The sequence below is a fragment of the Saccostrea cucullata genome, unplaced genomic scaffold (genome assembly GCF_032062105.1).
Source record: "Saccostrea cucullata isolate Sc308-1 unplaced genomic scaffold, CSIRO_AGI_Scuc_v1 ctg175, whole genome shotgun sequence".
Classification (NCBI taxonomy): domain Eukaryota; kingdom Metazoa; phylum Mollusca; class Bivalvia; order Ostreida; family Ostreidae; genus Saccostrea; species Saccostrea cuccullata.
This window is the reverse complement of record NW_026934326.1, coordinates 191,399-215,238: the sequence shown is the minus strand read 5'-3', so window position 1 is coordinate 215,238 and position 23,840 is coordinate 191,399. Positions and strand designations below refer to the sequence as shown.

The window sequence follows — 23,840 nt, the reverse complement described above, 5'->3', positions numbered from 1 at the left end:
CCTGGGGCCTCGAAATTTACAAATTTAGAAGAGGCACACTTCCCCATCATATCTTTACAATAAGATTTTATTTGTTTGTTTAATACCCAGGTTTAACACCCAGGAGCAGAGAAGAAGATTTTCAAAGAATTTTCACTATGTAATCTATAGCCATGAATTTCACAATTTTGGTAGAGAACTCAAATGCTTATTACAATCATGCTTTGACTGCTTGGTGTCCAGGAGTAAAGAAGATTTTTAAAGATCACATTAATTTTAGTGGTTTGGGCCCCACCCCTCTGGCTTCAAGGGGACAGGGACCATAATTCATAAATTTTAACAGTGATTTGTCTTTCGGATTGTTAAATGTAAAATAAATTAATAAATTTTGAAGCTACTTTAAATACATTTTAAATTTTTTAAAATAAAAGATTCTTACATTTTCAGTCAAGAAAAACAACATTTAAACAGGAGGCCCATGGGCCTTATAGGTCACCTGAGGATCATGCAACAACTTTCCAGTGATTGAAATTGACTCATGTTTTAAGCTAGATGCTATAGCATTCACAATTTTGAAAGAGGCACCATTGCTCATCATAACTATACACTTAGCAATTGCTTAGTTTGGTTACTTAATACCCATAGGCAGGGTAGGGGAACAAAAAATGCATTTCATCTAATCAGTAATAATCAGCAATAATCAGTAGTTCCCCTATCACACATGAACCCTTGAACCTAGGTCCACACATTGCACAATTTTTGAAAAGGCACCCTTGCTTATCAAAAATGTTTGATTAATACCAAGGAGCAGATTTCAAACAACTCATTCATTTTTACTATATAAGAGCCCCTCCCCCCTCCCCCCACTCTATGGTACCCCTGACCCTGGGGCCTTGAAATTCAAAATTCTGGAAGAAGGGCCCCTGCTCATCATAACTATATAGGTAGTTCATCTTCTTAATACCCAGGAGCAGAGAATAAATTTTTCAAAGATTTAACGTACATTTATTTCCACTATATAATCAATAGAGCCCCCCACCCAACACCAGAACTCCTAACCCTTGGGCAATGGAATTAACAATTTTGGAAGAGGCACTCTTGCTCATCGCAGATTATGTACTTAGTTAGTTTATTTAATATGCAGAAGCAGAGAAGAAAATTTTCAAATATAAAATGTATTTTCACCATATAATCATTATAGAGCCCCGCCAAAACAACAGAGCCCCTGACCCTGGGGCCATAAAATTCACAATTTTGGTAGAGGCATTTTTGCTCTTCATAACTATGTACATGTACTCATTCAGTTTATTTAATACCTAGGAGCAGAGAAGAAGATTTTCAAACGATTAATGCATTTTTACTATATAATCAATAGAGCCCCACCCTAACACCAGAACCCCTGACCCTGGGGCCATAAAATTCACAATTTTGGAAGAAGCAATCTTGGTCATCATAACTATGTACTTACTTAGTTTATTTAATACCTAGGAGCAGAGAAGATTTTCAAAGAATTAATGCATTTTCACTATATAATGAATAGAGCCCGGCCCTAACACCAGAACCCCTGACCCTGGGGCTGTGAAATTCAAAATTTTGGAAGAGGCACTCTTGCTCATAATAACTATGTACTTTGTTAGTTAATTTGATACCTAGAAGCAGAGAAGAAGAATTTCAAAGAATTAATGTATTTTCACTATATAATCAATAGAGCCCGGCCCTAACACCAGAACCCCTGACCCTGGGGCCATAAAATTCACAATTTTGGAAGAGGCATTCTTATACTCATCATAACTATGTACTTACTTAGTTTATTTAATACCTAGGAGCAGAGAAGAAGATTGAAGAAGATGATGAGCGACTCAAGTGACCTAAAAAGATGTATCACACGTGTTTAGGAGACAAGCCCCTACAGATTTTACGGGGTCTCTGATTCCACATACTAAGGGAATAAATAAGGATCAATATTGCTGACATGGCCTTGCATTTAAATGGTGAAGAAAAAATATTTTCCTGGATATATAGATTGTGTAAGAGTTGTCTATCCAACACTCTAACCATGGATCCATAAATGAAAATCCAAAATATGGGAATGTAAGCAAATCAATGGTTCTTCTGTTTTGGGGTTTTTTCCCCGAGATTTTCCTCCCAAAAAAAATATACATAGATCCATGCAAAACTTTTATGCCCCCTTAGGTGCCCCATGCATCATAGCCCCTTGGAGCCATGGATTTTAGAGTTCAGCATCTACCTCATGAAGCTTACATTATTCCCTTGCAATGGATTTGGATGGGAAATGGTGATGGAAATGGCTTTTTTGTGTGAGGCCACTGGGTCTGTGGGTGTGTGGGGGTTAGTTTGTCCTTGCGTGTATAACGAAAGTGACATAATTTATATCAGGATCAATGTCAAATGCTACCTTGCATTAAAGACACACTCTTTTGTAAGGGGATGCTATGCTTTGTGGTGCTCTTGTTAATCTTTTCTGGTCCAGTAATTCTCGAGATTTGTAAAACATCTTTCTTTTATTTTTCTACATAAAATCTTTAAGTAACAATCATATAACAGAACCATGATTAAAAACTGTACATCTTCTCACACAATGATCGTTCTTCCTTGATATTTATCATTTCAGGAACACTTTACTCCTGACCTTATTAGGCTTAATCAAGCCATGATCTGGAGTTCTCACCGAGCTTTCCCAGAACAGAAGATGGTGGGAACTGTAAATTTTTACTGTTTGTTAGACTGCATATATCCTGAACACATAATCACTTGTATAACTGTGGGCATTGGTAAAGTGCTAGGTCAATATTTCATTTGATGCCCCTAAAAATTTCTTTGGTCACACTAAAAGTTCTAATTTTTTTTAATGAAACAATTTAATTTTAATCAAAATATGGTGAAAAACAAAACAGTGTACACAGATTTATGTTTTATTTTCAAAGATTAGATTTTCAGATGAACATGTATGTTTTTTATCTTTATACAATTATAAAGAAAAATAACCTCTCTTATATTTCTATTGATTTCCTGATTGAAGTCATGGACAGAATTTATATTCTATTGCATGCTTTCCTGTTAACAAGCAACTTTTACACATAATAAAATACAAAATTTTGATTAAATGTACTTTTAAGGAATAGTTTGAAGCACTTACAACAGTTCATATATAGGAATCAGGAAATAAAACTATTTATACTTCAACTCGAGTTTCATTTAGATAAATAAGAAAGGTTTAATAGCCTTAGGTCTTTGAAATATGTTCAATTGCTAACTTAAAGATAAATATTTTAAAACTGGCATTACAAATGATTCTGAAACATATCAGCACCAGTATACAAGTCTTCTTGGTCTTTTCCCTGACATACAAAACAAACACTATATATAAATTCCCTTTTTACGCCAGCAATTCAGACAGAGAAAACAGCTGGTGTTAACTTGCTGTAGATACATATAATAATCAAAGGCTGTTCACTCCTAAATGCCGATAAATAATCAAAGTCTGTCCACCCCTAGACGCCGTTATTGTTAGATCCACCACTCAGTCCTCACCCCCCTCCTCCCCCTCCTCTGGCTCCTCCCCGTCTATCTCCCCCATCCCCTCCACGTCATCCTCCTCGTCCGAGTCGCCTGCCACCTCGCGGTTCTGATCCTCCAACTGCTTCAGCTGTTTCTCTAGCTCAATCTCGTCAATGTCCGAGACCACACGCGGCTGAAAACATCAAAATGGATTCCTGATCTAGTGTATAAATTGACTTTAATACTACAGGTAAATATTTGTTGTTGGATGTTGTATAAAGTGACTGGTTTATACTAAAGGTGTATGATGCCATTTTTATTCCCCACTGATCAAAGATTCAAGTACACAATTTTGGTTTGTCTGCCCATCTGTCTGTTTGTCTGCTAATCTGTTTTCTGCAAATTCTTTAGCCTTGTCCAAAACTTTTGAATGGTTGTTGGTCCGGCTTTCATATTTCATATGTGTATATCTTGTGACAATACCTTTGTTTTGGTGACCAACACATTTGACCTTTTGACCTTAAAGTTTTTTTTTACTTTTGCAAAAAATTAGCATACTTTAACCTAGCCCATAATTTTTAATAGTTGAGAGCTAGGACTTTTCCACATGTTCATTCCAAACACTCAGACCTTTTTTGGGAAGCAGGAGACATAAACTACCTTTGACCTGAACTTTGGGTTTGACCTACTTTTGTAAAACTTTTACCTTGGCCATAAGTTTAGAATGGTGGGTGATTGGACTGTCATGAACAATTATTTCTTGTGACAATACCTTTAATTTGGTACCAACATCTTTCACCTTATGACCTTGGAGTTTGACCTGCTCTTAAAAAACTATAACCTTGGCTATAGGGGTTTCCATATTTCCTTTATGCATCCCCAATATTTTTGGACTTCCCAAATTTATCTTGTTGATTTTCTTTTTGAAAAGCTTTAACATCAGTCATATTCTGAAAGTTTGGTACTAGGGCTAGTATGTTAGGATTGTAAACTTAAGAGTGTCTGTGTTCTATCACTGCCTACCTGTTTGTGGATGTTGAATATCCCCCCTGCTTCCTCTATCATGAGTTTAATGCTAGCAATGGCCTTGACCTACCTGTTTGTGGATGTTGAATATCCCCCCTGCCTCCTCTATCGTGAGTTTAATGCTAGCGATGGCCTTGACCTACCTGTTTGTGGATGTTGAATATCCCCCCTGCCTCCTCTATCGTGAGTTTAATGCTAGCGATGGCCTTGTTGAGTGTGGCTAAACCCTCTGTTCTCTCCAGTGTGGATGTGGTCATAACGTACAAGGGTGGGGCAATTAGATTTATCTAGGATAAAAAAAGAATTTCATCAATACAAAGAATAATTCTAAATATATGTAATCAGCTATACTCTACTAGAAAAATAAACCTTTACAATTTGCGGTAAATCAGGTGTGTGTGCAATGCTAGTAGTTATTTATGGTAAGTCAAAATTTACTTATGTTCAAAGATATGAAAACAGCTACAACTAACATACAATGCTAAGAGAAACTATATTTTTCAACACTACTGATTACTATGGGACACATGCAAATCTTTGCATGGTACTAACAACTAAAACATTGTAGTAAACATATATTAGGTCTTAGGAGTTATGTACCTTGATTGGCATAGCTTCTGTGGATAATTCAAGACCTTTCTTTAGCGCTCTTTTCACTGCATCGACTCCTTCATAATTTGTACAAGCAACCTCAAGATCTGATTAAAGAAAAACAAAGCCATTGGTCTCATACTTCCCACAGAGATGATCCGACAGAGTAAACATGAAAACTCCCATCTCTTTTTACAAATCTTTACAATGAAGTTATACCTGCTCTTATTTTGACAGCCTGTGGTGTTAGTCTCCTTTTAATATTTTGTAGGAGTACATTTTTTGTCTCTTCGTCAATGTCCAACTCATCCAAAATTTCAGGGTTCCTTTTATAAACAATAAAAATGTATTAGTATTAAAGATTACTATTAAAGACCACACTTCTGTAATAGAAGAAATTACTAATAAGTCATTACTGTACTGATTCTCTATTTATCTGGTCAATGAAAAAGGTGTTAGAATTAATAATATTCTGATATATTTCCCAAAGTAACAAACCATCCTTACGTCACTGCGTGTTTAAAAGCTTCATACGATGCCCCAGGCTTCTTGTATTTATCATCAAAGAACCAGGCTGTCTTTGTGTATAATTCTTCCATCTGTTCGTCACTCGTGTATTTCATCAGCTCTCCTACGTGACGTAAAATACTGTTCACCTGAAAAATTACAAGTAACTTTGTGTTCAGTATAACTTTGTGGTTCTAAATAATGAGAATCTACTGAAAATTATTTAATTTTGTATAATTTTTCCTTTTGTGTACAGATATAGACTTACAGCCTTGGCTTTGGCGAACTTTTCTTCACATTTTGTGACCTCCTCTGGAGAGACTCTTCTCTTTGATAAATCAATGTATCCTGGGTAGACAAAATACATATTAAATGTTATAGAAACATGTAAAATAAAAAACAACATACATATACAAATACATTACTGCTATGTTAATACTTTAGTACTTTGCGTTCCATGCTATGATAAATAAGGTTAGCCCTTTTGGAATTCGTAAAAAATAAATGAGTCCATCATTAACCTCAAAGAAATTCAACATAAGAAGGAATGAGAAATAAAAGTTATGACTAGAGAAAATAATAAAACAACTTTCACATGAAATGAGGGAACTTGAATACCTTTATCTTTGTCTACTCTGATAACGACCACACATTCACTGCGTCCGATGCGGATAAGTTTGTTGATGGACCTGATACGACGTCGGGACAACTCTGACAGGAGAATCATGCCCTCGATGTTATTGTACTCCAGTAAATGGACATAGGCCCCCATCTCAGCGATGGAGCGGACATTAACCATGACGACATCCTCCACCTCCGGGTATTTGTTCTTGTAGAACCTACACGACAACACCATGATGACGCTCTGCTATGTATAACCTGGAAAAACAAAATGTAGTTATGACTAAAAAGGCTTAACACTGAGATTCAGCATCATACATATCAATTCGTTTTAGTCAGTTTAAGGTAAAAATTGGGAGGAAAAATCACATAATTGATTTAAAGCAATACGAGCTGCAAATTTGATGTCAGGATTCATAACAAATTTTTTACTGTTCTTCATCATCTTCCTTAACCAAGAGTTTAAGATCTGCACTCACCTCTCCAACTCTTCTGATTGGGATGCTGATCATTAACCCCACCCCAACCCCCCCAACCCCAAAAAATATTACCATTCTGATAATATCCTTTCAGTCATTCAAAATCTATATCGATACCTTCATTAACTTTTCTTTAAAAGGGGAAAAAAAATTCATAAATACATTGATTGGGAAGGGCTTGCGCTATGGGCTCTAGTTGCACTGAAGTGAAAAATGGTGCATTAAATCAATCAGTGGTGGCACCAAGGTGCACATTTCTAGCGATGTTACTTAAAAATATTTTAAATTTGCTGCATCGCATATGTTAAAAATTAGATTTGTTTAATTAAAAACATGTTTTCTTCCATATTTTATATTTGATTGTCATTTTGTCATTTCTTAAAATGACCAGATTAAATTGATGGCCCAATATTTACATTTCAAATGTCTTTGTCTGAGATAAAATTACAAATTGTAATTTATGTACTTTATTTCTCCATTAATGTTTTGGCACAATTAAAAAAATCACGTGCAGGGGGGGACAAATTGCTAGACAGAAGCAGGGCTTGGGGCACGTGGATTGGTGGAATCAAAGCATGTAAATATAAGGAATAACTGTCAGATTTTTCAATTTCATGACAATGATAAATCTATTGGCTTGCATGATAATTTTTCAGCATTTATTATCATGCAAGCCAATCGATTGATCACATCATGTGTAATCGAAAAATAAGACAGTTATTCCTTAATTCATTTTCAAAATGGCCCATTAAAAAATGTTGACAGTTCATGCCATAGTCCCATCGACCATTGTGACCCTCCCATTCACTATACAAAAATATAGAACAGTTTGACTTCGGAATCTTGAACACAGATATCTCAAACACAGTGAATGTGTTTAAGTAATTTGTAGGTCCCAACCACTAGTTCTAAGTTTTTCCCCTCTAATCTCGAATTCTTAGATATCTCGAAGAGTTTTCTAAATCCCTTCCAGTTTCAGATAACAAGACTTGACTGTATTTCAAAATTGTACGTCTCATATATTTCTGGAATATGTTCATTCCATTACAAGAAAATTAACAAGCCATTTAAAGTGTTTTCCAAAACATTGTGAATTGTGATGCATTAAAATCCTTGTATATCTTGGGAAATAAAAAAAAAGTTATTTCAAATATGCAAAAGCAATTCTTTAACAGCTCGAATTTTCTCTGTCTAGTTTCCTACTTTCTTCTTCATTTACGACCAAATCTAACTCTTAACTTAACAATGCATTCTTTCATTATGTCTCAGTATTTAACTGTGGCTCAAAGATCGGTCCTTTTTTAATTATGCGTATAAGAATGGACTAACAGCTGTCTATTCACGTGGGCACAAGTAAGATTTATCACCTGTTTTTTCCCCGTTTCAATGAGAATATGAACTTTCCCGTGGATATACCATTGTGAAATTTTTTTCGCTATTTAATAAACTTATGTTCATAACTTAATTTATGATAGAGTCTGGCTTTTTTACGATTTTCAACTTACTTCTTTGCTATCGATTCTGATGCAAGTACGAGTCTTCGTAAAAGATGATCCACTAAACTACCGAGCCGGCTCTAAAACGCGAAATCGAATGCCACTTCGCAGTTTTTTTAAAATAAAAATTTTATTGAAATAAAGCACTCGTGGTACGAAGTATGAATTCTTAAATCTTTATTTGATAATAAAAGTTACCAATTTCACCATGTTCACATATTCGATTTTACATTATTATCTAGGGAAAAACTAAGGAACTTAAGGTTAACTTTTCTCCGAAAAAAATGTAATAACCTTGAAATCATTTCCCTCATTTGATATCAGAAAATCAAATTGAATGTTCAATCGCTAATTCATAGTTAAATACCTTCAAAAATTTATTTTAGTAATCTAATATACTAAGGTCCCTATTTCTCCTCTCAATAATCACGGGTTTAGAATCGAATAATTAAATCTCCACCAAAAACCATTTTAATCAAAATGCACTCATATACATGTGATTGTGATTCCCTTTTGTGTATACTATATGGCCTCATACCACATGTACCATGCAAAGCGGTTTACTCTTGGAAACTCCTTTTACCCACATTCCATTAAATTTTAAGGTGAAAAATTTATCGAGTTAGCCTATATATTTTTTAAATTCAGTATTATTTTTTCACATAAAATTGATAAAAAGCAACAAAGAAATCGATCAGGATGCATATTATAAACAAATTATAGACCGGGATCTAAATGCGCACCATTAAAAGTCGGGATCAAGATGTCCATCATATTAAGCGGGTAAATTGTAAATATTGAGCTACAAGTACAACTGCAAGACAGAGAAGAAATGGATAATGGGGTGGGTCACGATTTATACAGGACATTTGAACATGTGTTCAGTGACTGCAAATCAGAAGTTAACCCTAAAACATACAAAGATGGTGACAACACTATTGAGAAAACCCAATTCGAGTACCTGACTGCTGCCACGTCTTCTGACTCGAGTCTAAATAAACCAATCAGTGAGCGTGTAGACATAAGGACACTGATCCAGGAATACGAAAAGAGTATAGAGGAGCTTCAACTGACCTTGTCAGCAACACGATCACAGCGAAAAGTCTTAGCGGCAGATTTATCAAAAGAGAAAGATGTGAAGGAGCAACTGAGCAAAGTCCGGACAGCTTTAGCCAACAAGCTCCAGGATCAAAGCACAAGGAAGGAACCCAAGGACAGCTACAGGCTACAACTGGAAGACAGAGTAAAGAATGCGAAGAAGCAGGGGAAGGAACTTAGAGGCAGTCTGGGGGCATTTATTAACAAGCACTTCCCAATGCCAACAAAGGAAGTTGTGAGTGAAGCCCGTAAAAAGCTGAGATCTTCCGACAGAAAATCAGAAGAAAACTTAGTCTCTCTTAAATCAATTTTGGAAGATTTAGTGAATAAATGCATGGAGGACCCTAATGATCCCTACATTGATGTTGATGACAGTATCTGGCCTCCGTATGTGGAGCTTTTATTGAGATGTCAGATTGTAACAAGACATCCAGACAATAACGCAAAAATCAAACTTGTTCCCTTTCATCTGTAGATAGGATTTTGTTATTAACTAGCACTGTATTTGTAATACATTGTCATTTTAAGTTATTCAAAATGAACTGATTGGCAAAAAACTACATTATTGTGGGAATTTATGCACTTTTTAAAAGATTGACTGGAAAAAAAGTTTCTTCTTCATACACTGCATTATTATGCCAACAGAATACGTAAATAAAAACTACTGGTAAATTTGCTTTGAAATGTTTGCACATTTGTTCTAAGAGTCCTCGTTAACACAAAATGTGGATGCTGCAAAATTATGTTGAACACAACTTCGTTATAAATTGCATCTGTGACCTGTTAGTGGATTCACTCTTGTTGTAAGGAAAACAAATACATGTATGAGCGTTTTGAAATTGGGAATTTTTTATGTCAGGATTTGTCTAAAACATATTGAAGCTGACATGTCCTGAAGTCATTGTGAATGTAAATAATACATGTACGAGGGGTTATCAAAAAGTTCGTGGACTAGCGCCATAAAATTAAAACCGCTTAAGGTACACCAATGAATTTTGAAATATCTAGGTAGCATCATCTTTTCTATCCAAAGAATCAACCACAAATCATGAATTTTATTTTTAAATAAATCAGTAATGTTTTTGTAAGCAATGGTATGTCCAGGCGGCGCAACCTCAAAAACGATGTTTTTTCGACCTATGTGTAACTGAGAAAAACTCTTTTGATATGATCATTTGACATCCAAAAAAACCTGTTAATTCAGTTATGTGTCGGGACACAATTGTTCTACAAAATATGAAATTTTCACTTCATTTTGAAAGTTCTATGAAATTTTATCGTAAATTTTACACGGAATGTCCAAACAAACGAGGCCTTGAAAATGACGTCAAAAGGGGGGAGGGGTTTCCGTTTCCAACATTCTATAAAGTTTTGCTCCTGAAAAAAACTGGTATAGACCTAAAATATGTTGAAACTGGCTACAGAGAAATAAAATGCATCCAGAGTACTTGTCTTTTAATGTCAAGATAGATTCAGAGAGTAAAGGGATACACAGTTAATGTCGATTTGCAGTCAATGTGTGCAAAATCAATCCCGTCAAAAATGACGTTGATCATGTGTTGTATATATTTTTTTAAAACTCCCAAAAGCAAAATATACCGGTACAATCATGCAAGGATCTCTTCCAATATATTAATCTATCTTGAATATTATAAATTCATTGAAAGCCACTGTTCATGACATTGTATAGTCATATAAACAAGGTGGGTGTAAGTCCTTACTCAGCTCCAGGGAATCTCATCAAAAAAGTATATGAGGTAGGAGAAGAGGACATGGAAAAACAATGACGTTATCGGACGTCATGAAAATAAACGACGACAGCGCCGGGTGATCATATAATGTCGTTTTCATTTTATGATAATTTGGCAAATATTGAACATACCAGGCTAAAATTTTCAACATTTCTTTATTTTGTGTTGTTTTATGTTCCAAATAAATTTTGAAAGCACAGACTACATAGTACTAATTTTATAGCCTCAGTCCATGAACTTTTTGATAACCCCTCGTACTAAATAGTTTAAAAGATATGAAACACTTTATACCTATTTCTTTTACAGGTATTTGATTGTGTGCATACTAAACTTTGATAACAGTTGTTTTCTACTGTGACTACACCTAAGAATCTTGTATTTTTGCATTCCCCCCAAAAAATACAGCATTTTATAGCAAATATTTTTCCATAGTGGATTCGGTGATTTTAAAATTGTCTGGAACTCAACCATCGACAAATTCTTGAGACCCAGGACTCAAATTAACAAGATCCTAGTCAGACCCTTTTGAATCAGAGATAAGCTAGTCCTTATGCAAATACAACAATACAAATTGATGTTTGTAAATATTTTAATGGGGGAAAAATGAGTCAAAATAAGCTTATCACAGAAGCAGGCCACTGAAATTGCCTTGGATGGAATTGCACACCTTAAAAACAACATTCATTGTTCAGTCTCTAAAACCCTGTATTTGCAGCATATTCAGTTCCAAATAATCCACGGCACTTTAGCGAAAACTCCTTGGATACTTCTCGTATTTTTCTTTTGTTGATTTTCTCCCTTCAAAAAAATGGTACAAAATGAAAATAATTTTCAATGATATCATTGAGTTTATTTTGGAAATTAGTACTCAACAGTTAAAAACATTGATTTAACTTGGAAACCATATTTCAAATGTACTTTGTTAAAATAGAACTGAAGCTAAGTTTATTTGGTCATCTGATTCTCATTTACCTGAGGATACCCTTGATAAAGGCGTCTTTGTCCTCTTGGTTAACTTTGGGGGAGGGGTATCCCTCCTGCTTCATGAGTTGGTTCATCCATACTGGCATGTTTTCAGGGTAATGTTTATTCAACATTAAGAAAACATCAGAAAGGTTTTCAACCAACCCCCTAGCAGCTTCGCCACCAACAGCCTGAAATGTTTATGTATATATACATGTATCATCCTGAAGCAGCAGCTCAATGTTTACTTAATAAATATTTAGCATTGAAATGAATTATCATTATTTGAGAAGCACATATATGTACATTTACTGTGAAGGATAAAAGCTATGTGCATGCATAGTAGTATAGCTAGCCATTGAAAATCTGTAGTCATTTCCCTTTACAGTTCTTCGGGAGATTATTAACACATGTATCTAAAGTGCAATATAAAATTCACTTGAATCTGCAGAACAATGAACAATATAACATACTCTCAGTATTTTATCTAGTAGAAGACTTCCTTCCTCCTGAACAAGGGCCTTTATAACAGGAGTGGTCTCCCCTGCTGACAAGAATTCTCCCTGCAATCAAATTAATACATGTATCAGTATGTCTTGGAAATTCATGTTATCAGTAAAAGTAAAGCTGTACAGAAGTGATATTCTATTCATGTTCAAGATTTTTTCCCTGTTAAAATTCAGACAAAAAAGTGTTTATTGTCACAATTCAATACCATAAGTTTGAAGTTCTAATCACAGTAATGTTAAATGAAAATCATTTGAGATACAGTCCTCTCACACAGTGATCTAAGTAAGAAGATGAAAGGATACAAGTTCATATGAATTAATTTTATATGATAAAAAAAATTGACTTGCCAGAAATGAGCAGGTGGCTTTGACTGTTTGGTGTTCTGGCAAGGACAAGGCCTGGAGAGCTGAAACCAAATACTGGGTGTTCATTGATGGTAAGACTGTAAAATTTCAGGAGTTTACTTTCGAAGATGGAGATCAAACTTTATTTTTAGAAAGCTTTACCTGAGTGAAAGAGGCTGGAGATTTGTAACACACATTGTTCTGTTGTCAGTACACTTTTACTTTTCTTCAGAACCTACAAAGTAAAACAATGGCTACACATAAAGAGAATGCATACACCTGTTCAACAAAGCGAACATTTGTACCTCCAGTAGAAATGTTCGCAAGCACTCGCTCTGTTAAACAGGCCTCAGATGTAATATTCCTTTTTACATTCTATAATTTTACAGTAAAATAGGCTACATGCCTAGACATATTATCTGGATTGTTCGATTTCATATGTTGAAAGAGTGTGGAACTTTATAAGTCTTCTTTACTTTAAAGACAGTCATGACACTTAAGCACTATTTCAATCACTTTAGAACTACTTTTGAAAAAAAAATTCTTTAAATAAAACATTGAGTATTCATGTATTATATTCAGGAGTGAATACATGTATTAATGTGTTTTTGCTGCCTGATTTTGCATCACTTTGTATGTGTGAAAGTATGTAACAGTGTGTAACTTACTTGAGATAAGAGATTCATGAAAGCTTCAATCACATCAGTGTAGTCCTGAGGGCCTGTAATGGAAACAAACAAATCAGCTGCAGAACCTCTGTTTACAAAAAGTTTATCCAAGTCGTAGTAAAATTAACACAGGATGACTTACCTTTAGTGAACAGCTCCAGTGTTACTGTACAGATATTCCCCAGCAGAGCTGTAACCACTGTATTTAACTGAGGATCTTCATGATGCATGATAATCAGCTGCCAACATCAAATCAATGAAAGTGTTCAATGGTACAGTAATGATTTTAGAAAGCTCTAATTTAACAAAGAGTAGTTTATTTTTAATCTTCTTTATAAGAATACACTTTAATATTGCCATCAAAATTGTGCTTATTGAACAGTACCTGTTTGGCTAAATCCAAGATGGCTGGACTGGGGTTGACTTGGTACATCTGTACTAACATCTCTGCTACGTCTTTAGACAGCAGAGCGAAATCATCCAGTAGTGTCCGCAGGGCGTGTTTAAACATATCACAGACTCCCTACAAAAAGTACTACAGTTAAAGCCTAGGAAGAACACTGTGTTTTATTATAAAAATAATTTTTTATTGTTTAAAAAGTCTTCCAGACTTTCTTTACATATTTTATTAGGTATTCATGTGATGCATTCAATTACAGCAAAATTTTTACAATGAAAGCATCTAATTTGGATGTAAATAATTTTTTTCACCTTTAGAAAAAATACAAAAAAATTCATATGAAATAATTAAGAGAATTTGGCCTTTCAATGCTGAAACCATTGTTTACACACATAAATCTTAAAATAAAAAATTGGTGTGGCATTCCACCTTAAAGCCTAAAAGAATCACTTATTACATTATAAAACACTTCTCGACTTTTTTTTTGTTTACAAGTTTTCGTTCTGTTACCTCTATGATTCCTGGGTCATTGATCCAGTTTGCCAGCAGACTCTGTATAATGGGGGCCAACTGCTGTAGGAGCACTGCCACCTGTAGACAGAGAATCAGAAAAATCAGAAAGTTTTACAGAATTCCCATCATAAATTATCACACACATAAATCTTGATGAGGCACATTTCTAAAGAATTACCGAATGTCCTTCACCACCAACACTTACTGGTTTTGGGGATGTTGATTTAGGTTTGGCCTTGACCTTCTGAGGGACTGTTCTGGAGCTGTTGTCCAGTGAGGAAAATAGGTCTGTGAGGTATTGACAATCTCCTCATACTTCATCCTTAACTGGTGTAGAGGGCTGACAGTGCAAAAACTAGATACTGTCCAGTCTAGGGACAAAATACAAGTATTTTACAGAGAATTCTATACAAAAATACTTTATGGTTCTCTGTATTTCTTTTCACAATTTACTTACAAAATTTAAAAGAGAAATATAATTGCAAGTTGCTTTCATGTTTCTTAGTTATGTGTATATATACACATTTTAGTGTGCAATATGAAACATCAAATTGATACATTGTATATTCCATTGTAACATTATTTTTTTATGAAATGTTGAAATGGCTCATTCATTTTTTCCAATTAGCAGTACATGTATTTACCTTCAACAATCCACTCTGAAAGGCATGCTGGAATCAAAAAAAAACAAACAATTTAGTTCTATGAATAATGTAAATGTATACATGTTACTGGCAAAATGCATGTACTGTCCACAGTTATGCATATAAAGATTTACCTGCACATTCTTCAGGATTTGTAACACTTTTTTTATATGGAATTTTTATCATGACCCCACATACATGTATTTTTAACCTTACAATTTTTAATTTCACATGCTGAATACTATCATTTGTGATGCATATGATTGAAAATTACTTGACATGACTTTATACTTGACACAAGCCCAGAACTTATAGTGATTTGGTTGACAATTACTTGACATGAGCCCAGAATTTATAGTGCATATGGTTGAAAATCACTTGACATGACCAAAGAATTTGTAGTTATTATTATGACAATTTTTTGACAGGACCATGAAGTCACATACATGTATATATTCATATTTTCTGTTACGGTATATCTCAGAATTTGTGGTGCACAATAATGGTGTTTGATTTATTTAGCCTTTGTTAAACAGTTCTTAATACATGTAATAAGAGATAAAGTCCGCCTCAACGAACCTGTTGTATACGCAATAACTCTCCTCATGCCCCTGGCTAAAAATAGCACACAATACTATCATACTAATAAAAAAACGGGGCGGGGCACTACATCCCAAAGAAAATATTTATGCAATTTTGATCCGATACTTTGGAATAGGATAAAAACTTCAAACTAGTTTTGAAAATGTATTAAAATCCATTGCATAAGCAAATTTCTTGAAAGTATTCATCCCTTGATGCATCATTTGTGCACAGTTTGGTTTATACAATGTTATATAAGCTTATATTTTTTGACCTCAAAATCAATAACTTTTAGGCCACAGGGAGTTGTTATATAAAATTTCATTGCAATAGCTCAAATGGTTCATTAGTGTGCATCCTGATGTATTGTCCATGCAAGTTTGGTCAACATACAGAATTTAGTTATTTATGACCTTGACCTTTGACCTGTTGACTCAAAATCAATAGGGGTCAGATTCAGCATCCACAGGGAGTTCCTATGCTAAATTTCATTGCAAAAGCTCAAAGGGTTCTCAAGGTATCTGTGGAAATGAAAACGTTACACCTAAAAAGACTTGTTCGGACGGACGAAAATGTAGGTCAGATTCAGCATTTGAAGCAACCATGGTGATGCATCCTAAGATGTATCAAACCTGCAAGTTTGGTCATTATAGTGCTCATAGTATCTTGGAATATTAGAGAGCCAAAACACTTTAATTGTTCATGAATGAATAGGTAAAGTCAGCATCTGGGACAAGCCTGGTAGGCATTCTAAGACATATCATCCATGCAAGTTTGGTCAACATATGGCTTATAGTTACTTGGAAATGAAACCTGCACCGCAAATTTCAACCTGTTCACTCAACTGGAAAATATAGGTCAGATTCATCACAGATAGCAAGCCTGGTAGTGTGCATCCTTAGTGTATCATCCATGCAAGTTTGGTCTACATAGGAAAAATAGAATTACTACAAATGAAACCTGTCCCAAAAACTTTAACCTGTTCACTCAACCGGAAAAATAGGTCAGATTCAAACACAGCACATTCTACACAGAATCAGTTAATCCTGTATGAGTTCTATTTCTTTTCTTTAAAAAGCTTCATAAGAGGATATTATCTTCAAACTTCTTTGATTATGAAATGTTGAAAAGCTAGCTCATTTTTTTTTCCAATTAACAGTATTTACCTTCAACAATCCACTCTGAAAGGCATGCTGAAATCAAGAAAGACAATCACAATTTAGTTCTATGAATAAACATTAAGATATTGTTGTTCATTTACAAAATGCAACCTCTACAGTTATTGATTTGCATTCCTGACACAACCCATAGGATTATGTTTGATACATTTTTTACTAACATAATCCCAGGATTTCTGAAGTGCATGATTGATAATTACTTGACACAAATCTTCAGAATTTGTAGTGCATTTAGTTGCCAAGAACTTGAAATGACCTTAGAATTTACAGTGATAATTACCTGACATGACCTTAGAATTTGTCGTGCATTTAGTGATAAAAACTTGATAACAGCACAGAATTTCTGGCACAAAAATGTTAACCTGCTCCAAAAACCTTACTTGACATTCCTTTGCAGAATTTGTGGCATCTGAAACTTTGACTGCTACAATGAAACACACTAGAGCAAATGGTTGTTAATTTCTTGACAATATAGGACATGAACTTTAAAAGAAAACTGGTTGACAAAACTTATTGACAGGAGCTTTGAATTGGTGGTGCATCTGGTTTCTAATTACCTGACATGACCTCAGGATTTGTGGAGCATATGTTGACCTAATTACCTGACATATTCCTAGGATTTGCAGAGTGTATTGATGATAATTACCTGACATGACCCTAGGATTTGTGGAGCATACGGTTGTATGTGGTCGAGATTCTCTGCGGTGACGTCTTTTAATGACATCGTGGCTGACTCGGCTATCTCCCCGTTCTGAAGCCCCTGTAGACCCTGGAGGATGAGGGGGATCACAGAGTTCAGGGACTCGGGGTGGCAGTTAATCCACTCACTGAAGGAACCTGTAACAGAACACGCTGTACAGTTAGTGGGTAACAATTCTTTTTAAAAATTTGTGTGTGTGAACATCTTTTTTGTGTGTGTGAATATAACATTTTATTCAGTGGTATAGGACAACTTCTGGATAAGAGATGCATACCATAAAGCATAACGGAGGAATGGAAGGGTTGACACCCAATCACTAAGCTCTCTCTGCCTTCCAGAGATATGGAATCTTATAAACTAATGTGTGCATACCTATCATTTTTAATGCTCCTGAGATGTACTTGATGTTGTTGAAGGGAAGTTTGGGGAGCACACTGAGCATGCTCGGGATATGAACTTCCTCCTCCAGATCCACATTTTCTGCCACCGAGGAGAACAGGAAAAATATGGCCTCTATCAACTACATATTAAAAGAAATTTAACTCGAACTCTAATTTTAAATCACATTTAATGTAAAATTAAGAATTAATCAATTTTTTCAAATAATTCAATGCTAAAATGCAGGTTCTAAATTGAATTATTACAAAAGGCCCATAGGTTACAATGCTCATCTACTTAACCAAATTTTAATGACAACTTGAGATTTTATACCGGTAATAACGACTTGACATTGGAGTGATTTAGCTAACCTGCCATTGTGCCTCCTTGGGGTTTTCAGCAGCACTGTTAAGTGTGTTACACATGAAGCCGAGTAATGGTTCTCTCAGGATACTGTAGGAATACATCTACAAACATAGAACACACACCCAATAAATAAATATATACCGGTATATAGACATACATCTAAAACGCAGAGCACTTTAAGTACATAGATACATGTACCGCTCTGACTACAAACATACTGAGTAAATAAAACTTTATAGAAACGCATCTAAAGTTTCCTACCATTGTATCCCCAATATCCTGCCTGTAGCACCTGAACTGTTCTTTTTCATCTAAAAAATAATTACTCTTGCTAAAATGGTCCATCAATAAAAAAAATTCTGAATTACATGATGTTAAATATTGGTAAGTTATAGGTAAAACATTGCCTCCACACTTAACATGGGTGTCACCTTTTGTCCATGAGTTGTACTCGTCTTCCTCGGGGTACTGGACTTTTACCAGGAGAGTCTGTATGAGGGACAGAAACACAGGACAAAACATCTGGTGAAGGACTTTATATCGCTCAGGGGGGGACTCCTGTATACCGTCCTACAAACAGAAGTCAGCCAGTTAACAACTTAACAACCAGAAGGCAGACTGTAATAGGGGACTTAATATTAAGGAGTCTACAACTAGGCAAAGGTGGAAGGCATTCAGTTAACAACCAGATGGCTGGCGGGCTGTTAAAGGGAATACTTAATGAGGAGTCTAAAACATTGGTGGAAAGCACTAAGTTTACATTTGGTACAAATAATTATATATTTTGGATATGCAGGTGTATTATGTTTGTGACTTAAATAGGTGTGTTATTATAAAATGTAAAAACCTGGACATGTTTATAGAACTTACTTGTAAGAGATACCAAAATGTGAAAAACATGTTGCTAAAATTCTCATCCACTGGGAAATGGCCAGGAATTGCAGTGCAAGTCTGTATAAAGAACATCAATTACTCTGTAATTCTATGTAATGCTATCATAACTGAACTACTGACGTCTTTTATAAACTCTAAGCATTTGACAAACCAATAACTAAACATTGATTTGCATTTGAAGGATTCATTTGAGTGTATAGGTATTACCAGGACTAGATTGATGAAGTTGGTGGTTGTCTCCCTTGTTTCGGGACTAATTGCCCAGTCCAGTAAAAGAGAGATGTTGTTTTCAGCATAGGAAATAATGATCTGGCCCACTCTCTGACAAACATCCTACAAATTTACAAAAAAATTCAAGTTACACTTCATACTTTGTACAATATAACAAAACACATTAATATGGCTACATTATACATTTCAGATGTCAGAGTACTGTTAAAAATCAAACAGTCAAATTCTTTGTAAAAAGTACCCTTCTATATCGGATTTTTTATTTACAGCTTAAAATTAAGACTACACTCATACATTTGTATTATCTATTAACAATGCAGTATAATATTGAAAAACCATACCATATCCAGAGAGTCTCGAGCCTTCATGAATGTGTCCTGTAGTCCCAAAACACACGACAGGTACTTCTTCATCGTGTTTTGAAACCTACAATAATATTCAATTGTCAAGTTATGCCTCCCTTTTTATAAGAGAAAAGTAGTAAATTGGAAAATACAGAATGGCATTCATATGCCTTAAACTTGTGGTAGATACCTTTCACAGCTGGGGTGAGTGAAGACATTTACGAGAGTCTCTACCGCTGTGTCAAACAGATCGGGGTTATGGAGACACTGGAATGTCTGTAGAATGATGCTCTCGGCCTCGCTGAACAAGGAACCAAGGTCTAGCCAGCTGGAGAAACACTGCAGGGCCGACTTCTGTATCTCCACCGGGGCACCGGGCAACAACAGGCTTTGTAGGAGGGGGATTACTGAATAATAAAAACAACGGAAAAGTCAGAGGCACCGGGCAATAACAGGCTTTGTAGGAGGGGGATTACTGAATAATATAAACAACCGAGAAGTAAGAAGCACCGGCCAACAACAGGCTTTGTAGGAGGGGGATTACTGAATAATATAGACAACGGAGAAGTCAGAGGCACTGGGCTACATAAGGCTTTGTAGGAGGGGGATTACATAATAATACAGACAACAGAGAAGTCAGAGGCACCGGGCAATAACAGGCTTTGTAGGAGGGGGATTACTGAATAATAAAAACAATGGAGAAGTCAGAGAATGTCCAAATCAGTATTACAAGAGAGGATAATTATAAAAACAGTAAAACAACATTCATTAAAGCAAAATTTTACTACACACTTGATGGATCCATAAAATGAATTTCTTGAACTACAAAGTATACTGAAGTCATATACATGTATTTATATAAAGAGACTTTAAGCTTTGCAGTTTGCACTCAAATTTTCTTTAGTAAAAGATTGTGTACCTGATTTAAAATTCTAAAGTTTTTATTCATTGACAAAATTGTTTAAGCAAACTTGAAAATTTTAATTGGACAAGCATGATAGAACAAATGGTTAATGCATGCATAAAAGATGCTTAGATGAGTAAAATTAAAAGTGCAATTCATGGAGAGATCTCAAACATTTACAACATATCAGCAAGATAATCTAACTTTTACAAACCATGTGAAAGACTTTTGTGAAGCTCATTTTTAAGAACCAATCTCCTGCTTTGGCTTAAATTGGCACTGAAAAACTGAACATAAGTAAAACATTAAATCCAGATTTATTCATTAATGTTCACAGATATGTATGTTGGTGTATCATAAATAAGGAATACTGTATACAGGGTTATTTTCGCTCCATGATATTTTCATCCTTTCACACTTGTAAGCAATTTTGCCCCGTTTTAAATTTGCCCAGTCACAGTTATGTTTAAGAAATTGTACTTTGTTCTTTGAATTCTCCTGTTTAAAATTCATCCACCTGTGAACAGGGTGAAAGAGGCAAAAATAAAACAGGAATGAAAATTTTCCTGTATACAGAATATAGGAATTACAAAAACTCACTTCTTCTGGAAGAACTCGTAGAATCTCTAACAACACTTGGCATCTCTGAACTTCCTATCAAATATGAACAAAATTAACATTAAAATACTGCAATGATCATCTTTTAAACACCCCCACACATGAAGTCAGCTTAGATAATCTAGTTTTACTCACGGTGACGTTCTGGAGGGACTGGAAGGTGGAGATAAGTTGAGGGACGGGGTCAGGCCAGTCGTCCGGGGTCATATGAAGGATTAGGCACGCCAACTGTCATAAAGCAACATCATGTAGGTAGCTCCTAATGTCTACTTTATTTAAATTTTTATGTCAATTTTTCAGCACAGGACATTATGTAAGTATTTCCTAATATCTACTTTTATTTCCAGTTCTTATGTCAATTTTCACATTTAATTGCCATAAATTACAATGTAGATGTACCAGCATTAGTACTGAGTTTCTCTTTCCGAAACACTGGTACATGTACCTACTTTCTTTACACTGATACAATACATAATGTGTCTTGCATATCAAAAATGAAATCCTGTACAAAGATGAGGTTTAATTCTCACAAAAAAATTCTTTTAACCAAACAGCATGCAGTTTTATGAATGGTTGTGTACAATCCACAGTTTACTCTTTATCTAGAGAGAAAGTATGCATAAATTAACAAACAAGAGCTGACAATAGATTATGTAAGGATTATAAACTTACAGATATACAAAGGCGTGTGGTGACGATTTTATCTCCACTGCACAGCTCCATGATTTTCTGTAGAAGTCGACTACGGAGATTGTCATATTGTTCTGGAGGCACCTCCGACCTACAGTATAAGACAAAACATCACAGACAAATAAACTTCTAAAGCAGGGGTAAAGCAGATTTCCACTATTCCAAGAACAATTGATAAAGTCATATTTTACCAGTATCTGGAGATCTTTGCATAAAGAGTATTTGCTCCATAGAATTTTACTTCCACAGTCTGAAAAAGGTGATTCATGTACATGTATTTAGCAAAAATTTTGTCAGGATAAGTTGGACATGAAAAGAAGGAAAAAAGTTGAAAGCTTAATTTATTTTAAAGCCTAAAAACATGTAAATTACAATGGATACCACATCTGTGTCATGATAATTTAATACTAGATTCATGCACATCCACAACAACTGGCCTGACATTTGGAAGAGTTATTTTAATAAAAACTTAACCATATCTAACCTAACATTTTCTGGGAATATGTAATGGTGGTACCTTTTCGGGGGAGAGTAGCTCCCAGCAGAAGCTCCAGGCCTCCGGGGAGATCTGTGTCAAGGTCAGCCATTGCTGGATCTGTTGCTGCTGCTGGCTGCCTGCATTCTGATAAAACTGATGCACAGCCTACAGGGGAGAATCAGAGTGGAGTTAGTTATTATGTTCTGTTGGAGAAATGCCTGCAGTTATGTTATCTTAATGCTGTGACAAACAGTAAACATCTTAAATGAACTAAAGTAAAAATAAAAACTGACAACAGTTTTCCTTAAGATTACATCATCAGTCAATTCATAAATTTTAAAACCAAAAATAATCCACAAAATGTGAATAGATGGAGAAACAGATAAATGGATGAATCAGTAATATTGTTATGCAATAGAAAGGAGAAAATTTGACAGAACAGACTATGCTTCAAATTTGGGTTCCATAAAGGGTGGCCATAACACCAAATGTAAGAGAAAGGAAGAAAATTTGATAGCTCAGACCAGGATAAAAGCTCGTCTCCCCTAAACACTTGACAGGTACTCTATTAAGTGATCTATCTGGCCAACTTTGCATTCTGAAAACTTCAGATGATTCTGCTATCTTCAAATTCAGTAAACAATGAGGTACGAGTCAGCTGAGGTTTGCTGCTTGGCCCCCTTTGTACCATCATCGGAAACCCATGGGTGATCTCATCTTATCCAAGACAAGATCACTCATGGGTTTCGACGATGCCTTTGTACAGACCTGTCTGTAGGTTCTGACCGCAACAATAGAATTTTCTTTGTAATCTGGCCGATAAATAATTACCTGCTCAACACAGGAGGCTGAGAGTTCAGAAGTCATCTCATTACTGGCCAACAAACTCAAATCATCTGATTACAACTACAATGTAGAAATAATTTTCATTTTATTCAACTGTCAACTACATATACTTCTACATCATTTTATAGATATTCTAGCTATCAATTGTGGGCAGTCCAACAACACATACCTTTCATAATTATCATACCATGTAAATTGAAAGACAAATAATTAATGTTTTTCATCAATTTGTAATTCTAATATTATTTACCTGTACCATGCACACTGTACAGTGAAATAAATAAAGTATTCTTATATCAACAAATTCATCAATATTGACAACTATATATTTTTCTTAAGACAAACTGATGAACTAAATTCTGTTAAATCTGTGACCAAAAAATACTCTTTTACAATTATACAAACCAGAATGCTAGTCAAACACCTGTAAAATTCTTTAAAAAGCTGTGACAGGTTAGGACGTAATTTTTTGTGGGAAATGGTTCTTTAATTACGTCGGGTTCGGAGATCCTGGTAGATAAA

General features: G+C 35.0%; 3 protein-coding genes across 3 annotated transcripts; 1 reads left to right on the top strand and 2 right to left on the bottom strand.

Moving 5' to 3' along the window:
- Positions 1-2,898: 2,898 nt before the first annotated feature.
- LOC134240498 (eukaryotic translation initiation factor 2 subunit 1-like) lies at positions 2,899-8,292 on the bottom strand. Its single transcript, XM_062722589.1, has 8 exons — positions 8,228-8,292; positions 6,241-6,501; positions 5,891-5,970; positions 5,623-5,771; positions 5,335-5,441; positions 5,125-5,222; positions 4,668-4,811; positions 2,899-3,691 (listed from the first exon to the last, which is right to left on the bottom strand). Exons 2-8 carry the CDS (start codon positions 6,476-6,478, stop codon positions 3,521-3,523), a joined length of 987 nt encoding a protein of 328 aa, XP_062578573.1. The 5' UTR covers positions 6,479-6,501; positions 8,228-8,292; the 3' UTR covers positions 2,899-3,520.
- Positions 8,293-9,011: 719 nt separating this feature from the next.
- Positions 9,012-9,992, top strand: LOC134240528 (centromere protein K-like). Its single transcript, XM_062722626.1, has one exon. It carries the CDS (start codon positions 9,051-9,053, stop codon positions 9,789-9,791), a length of 741 nt encoding a protein of 246 aa, XP_062578610.1. The 5' UTR covers positions 9,012-9,050; the 3' UTR covers positions 9,792-9,992.
- Positions 9,993-11,630: 1,638 nt separating this feature from the next.
- Positions 11,631-23,836, bottom strand: LOC134240521 (importin-13-like). The gene is made up of 30 exons (XM_062722620.1): positions 23,724-23,836; positions 23,304-23,378; positions 22,512-22,637; positions 22,186-22,244; positions 21,977-22,085; positions 21,440-21,532; positions 21,287-21,340; positions 20,901-20,973; positions 19,973-20,189; positions 19,780-19,864; positions 19,415-19,540; positions 19,184-19,264; positions 18,745-18,883; positions 18,575-18,624; positions 18,319-18,414; positions 17,942-18,089; positions 17,516-17,706; positions 16,858-16,884; positions 16,505-16,535; positions 15,110-15,136; positions 14,671-14,753; positions 14,463-14,543; positions 13,938-14,075; positions 13,695-13,791; positions 13,553-13,605; positions 13,047-13,119; positions 12,884-12,946; positions 12,504-12,589; positions 12,040-12,221; positions 11,631-11,865 (listed from the first exon to the last, which is right to left on the bottom strand). Exons 2-30 carry the CDS (start codon positions 23,337-23,339, stop codon positions 11,763-11,765), a joined length of 2,727 nt encoding a protein of 908 aa, XP_062578604.1. The 5' UTR covers positions 23,340-23,378; positions 23,724-23,836; the 3' UTR covers positions 11,631-11,762.
- Between the last annotated feature and the right edge of the window lie 4 nt (positions 23,837-23,840).